Source organism: Myotis daubentonii, chromosome 8 (genome assembly GCF_963259705.1).
Source record: "Myotis daubentonii chromosome 8, mMyoDau2.1, whole genome shotgun sequence".
Lineage (NCBI taxonomy): Eukaryota > Metazoa > Chordata > Mammalia > Chiroptera > Vespertilionidae > Myotis > Myotis daubentonii.
The window spans coordinates 78,603,819-78,608,139 of NC_081847.1; the positions used below are offsets into that span (position 1 = coordinate 78,603,819).

General features: G+C 53.9%; 1 protein-coding gene across 1 annotated transcript; it reads left to right on the forward strand.

The window, feature by feature from the left end:
- Positions 1 to 2,320: 2,320 nt before the first annotated feature.
- On the forward strand, positions 2,321 to 3,517 carry LOC132239059 (transcription initiation factor IIA subunit 1-like). Its single transcript, XM_059704924.1, has one exon. It carries the CDS (start codon positions 2,393 to 2,395, stop codon positions 3,515 to 3,517), a length of 1,125 nt encoding a protein of 374 aa, XP_059560907.1. The 5' UTR covers positions 2,321 to 2,392.
- The last annotated feature ends 804 nt before the right edge of the window (positions 3,518 to 4,321 follow it).

Below are 4,321 nucleotides of genomic sequence, written 5' to 3' on the forward strand. Positions count from 1 at the left end.
AACTGCGGCTCGGCAAACCACGGCTCTCGAGCCACACGCGGCTCCCCGGCCCCCCGAGCGTGGCTCCTCCACAAAATACGACTGCTGCGCATGGGCCATGAAGTTTCAATCGCACTGTAGTGCGCACCCGCACGTGGTATTTTGTGGAAGAGCCACACTCAAGAGGCCAAAGAGCCTCATGTGGCTCGCGAGCCGCGGTTTGCCAACCACGGACCAAAGCAATAAACACTTCAATTCCTTCATAGGACAAGGAGTCCGCGGTAGGAAATTCTAGGCACTGGTTCAGGCTTTCGCTGAAATCAACCTGTCAAGTCCATATCTCTATGGTTCTCTTGCAAAAATCACCTCACCCCCCCAAAAAAAAAAAATCCAACACAGCTGGGGAGCGACTGCAGCTGGGAAGCCCCTGCAGACCCCTAAAGGCTGGACCCTCACCCCCACCCCCCGCGCACACATCTCTCAGCGTGTCCGGCTGGACCCTGATGCTCTGTGCGCACCGCCCTCTCTCCTCCCGGCGGGTAGGGGCCACCGTCCGGCTTCCAGCACTGAGCGATGCCCGTGCCCGGGAGGCCTCGGCAAGGCCTCTCTGGGTGACAGGGCCACAGAGACACCCTCTTACGCAGGCGGAAGGCACTGGGGGGGGGCCGGCGCCTTTCCTCCTCCCGTAGTTGATGCTGCCTGGACACTTGTCACCAAGTGGACAAAGCGAGAGGGAACGCCTCCCTCTCACACTCAGGCAGCGGTTCTCAACCTGTGGGTCGCGACCCCTCCGGCGGCCCAACGGTCCCCTCACAGGGGCCGCCCAAGACCATCCTGCACATCAGAGATTCACATGACGATTCATCACAGCAGCAACATGACAGGGATGAAGCAGCAATGAGAACAACCTTATGGTTGGGACACCACATGAGGAACCGCATTCAAAGGGCCAGAAGGTTGAGAACCACTGCCCTAAGGGGATGCGGGCATCCCCAGCCGAGGGCATAGGGGCCATTCAGGTCAGCAGCTGGAGCCCACACCCCAGGAGATGGCAGAGCGGAGCCCCAAGTTGTCTTTGTCTCCAGCACCACCCCACACATCCCCGAGACTGTGAAGCACTAGGGCAGCCCTCCTTCCCCCATTGGGTCTCCCAGGCCTACCCTCCCCCAGAATGAGGTGCTCTCTTATTTCCACCCCCTCTTCCTTCCTCACCAGCCCGGGGGGGGGGGGGGGGGGAGGTGCCGGGAGCCAGTCCATGCTTGCTGTTTCAAGGGACCTGGCATATATGGCATACTGTTCTTAATATGTTTGCTCCCCTCCTTAGCGCTATGTGTTCCAACCAAGGCAACCACCCCGAGAAAGGTTGTTTCCCCAGGAAGGGATTTTTCCCTGGAGTTAGAGATTAACAAGAATAAGGAAGAGAATAAATCAGTGAAATCCCCTAGTGTTACAGAAATACCATGGACTACTTATGAAGAACTTGGACTAAGACTGTTGGCAATAAATTTGGGACTTGTTGGGCCCACATCCCCAGGGGTCTGCCCGCCAGGGAAAGCACCAAAGCCTATACCCCTGGAGACCCACCAACACAGGGCAGTCCCAGGGAAGGCAAACAGCGGGGCTGGGAGGACATAACCTCTACTGGGTAGGATAATCTCCTTCAGTCACTTCCTCGTAGCTTATCAGTAGAGCAGTGACCTTGGAATAGTCCTTATAATGGAACACAGAGATTAATTTAGACAGGATTACATTTAACAGAACTGGATTAACACACACCCTAATCTTTGGAATAGAATGGACAGGATTAAACTCAACAGAACTAGATTAACACACGCCCTAACCTTTGGAATAGAATGGATAGGATTAAAATCAACTGGTATAAATATAGATGTAACAGGACAAGAAAGACAGAACCTGGCTGGAGGACCTGGCAAGAGAACCTGGCTATGCTGATCAACTGAATGCTGTCTCCGTGTCACTCATTCTTCGCCGACTCGGTCCACACCTTTGGGAAACCCTGGACCTGCTGGGACTGGACTCCAACATCTAACACCCGAACAGGGGCAGTGGTGGCAGCGGTGGCCTGGGGAGTGGTGACCAGTGGTGGTTTTCCTCCTGGGCACAGGGCAGCCCCCCCCCCCCCCCCCCGGCATCCAGACCCCTTGAGGGTCTTGGCTTTTTTATAAAGGGCGATTCTTGAGGTTTTGAGCTTCAGGGGGACTGCCCCCTCCCTCCTCTCACCGCTCCCCTCTACTTCAGGATCCGATTTTGTTTACCATCCCCCCGTCCCCATCCTGAGGTGGCTTGCTTGGGTCACTCTCCGGTGTTTTGTTTTCTTTTTTTTCCCCCCTTTGGTTTTGATTTTTAGCTTGTTTTCTCGGGTTGCCCCCTCTTGTTTGTGTTGTGTGTGGAAATGGCGAACTCGGCAAATACAAACACCGTGCCTAAGTTATACAGATCCGTGATCGAAGATGTTATTAATGATGTGAGAGACATCTTTTTGGATGATGGAGTCGATGAACAAGTTCTGATGGAACTAAAAACTCTATGGGAGAATAAACTGATGCAGTCTAGGGCAGTCGATGGATTTCCTTCAGAAGAGCAGCAGCTTTTATTGCAAGTTCAACAGCAGCAGCACCATCACCACCACCACCAGCAGCAGCAAGCTCAGCCACAGCCTACGGTACCTCCGCGAGCGCAGATTCCGCGGGTCCTTATTCCTGCAGCACCACAGGCCGCTGCACCACAAGTCATTGCTCCTGGTTCTCAGCTGATACAGCCTATGAAGGCATCCAACAGGAGTGCTGCTGCTCCCGCGGCCCCCTTAGCACGCCCTGCAGGTGTGACTCCTGTCCAACAGATATTAACAAATTCAGGCCAGCTTCTTCAAGTGGTCAGAGCCGCCAATGGCGCTCAGTATATTGTTCAGCCTCAGCAGTCCGTGGTTCTACAACAACAGGTTATACCACCAATGCAGCCTGGTGGCGGACAGGCTCTTGTCATAAAACAGGTTTTGGCCCCTCTTCCTGGCGGGATTTCACCATCGACGGGTGTCAGCATCCAGCCTCAGCAAATCTTATTTACGGGAAATAAGACTCAAGTCATACCTACAACAGCGGCGGCACCTACACCAGCACCAGCGCAGGTAACGGCAACTGGCCAGCAGCGACCACAGGCCCAGCCTGCCCAACAACGGGCCCCACGGGCACTGCAAGTTGATGGAACTGGGGATACATCATCGGAAGAAGATGAAGATGAGGAAGAAGACGATGATGACGATGATGACGATGAGGAGGAAGACAAAGAGAAAGATGGAGCTGAAGGCGGGCAGGTAGCAGACGAGCCCCTCAATAGTGAAGATGATCTGAGTGATGAGGAAGGACAGGAAGTCTTTGATACTGATCATGTGGTTGTATGCCAATTTGAGAAGGTGCTCAGAAGTAAAAACAAATGGAGATTTCTACTCAAGGATGGCATTATGAATCTTAACGGAAGAGATTATATATTTGCCAAAGCCTTTGGAGATGCAGAATGGTGAAGAATAGGTTCTTTTCTTTTAGAAATAAAATGAAAGAAATTTTAAAAAAATTTAAAGTGACAGTTCCTCAGGTTGTGACCCAACCATAAAACTATTCTCGTCACCACCTCACAACTGTCATGTTGCCACTGTTATGAATCGTCATGCAAATATCTGCCACACAGGACGGTCCCAGGCGCCCCCCGTGAAAGGGTCGCTCGACCGCCAAAGGCTCGCGACCCACAGGTTGAAAACCGCTGTTAGCAGGTCATTCCTTCCTACAAAGGAAACATGTGCTCCCCCCAGGGCCCAGCTGCGGGGTCCCTGTCCCGGCGTTGGTGTTCCATATGCGTGGTTCTCTCCCACACCAGGTCCAGGGCAGAGTGAGTGCCGGCCTCCCCAGGCTCATCCGTGAGCCCTTTTCTGGAGCAAATGTCTTGCCTCCCTTGTCTGGGGTCACTTAATCCAGGAGCCTCTCTCCTTCACTCACAGCCTCGTCCCCAGGGGCGTCTGGCCACAGGCAGCACTTGTATGCCAAGGCGAGCCTCTTTCCATCCGTGTTCAGCTCCAAGTCGGCGGGCCTGTGGGTGGCAGGTCCCCCAGCTCAGTCCACTCCCTTCTCCTGGGTGGGTGCCTGGTGCAAGCAAGTCTCGCCTGATTCCCAAGTCTCAGGAGTCAAGAAGCCAAGAGTCAAGATCAGCACATGCCAGTCCTTCCCAGAGACCCCTCAGTCCCGCCTCCCTGAGCACTGACCAGCGATGGCTCTCTGCAGTCTACCATGTAAAGTTCACGCTTTCTACAACAAAAGGAAAAAGGGGAATCTGT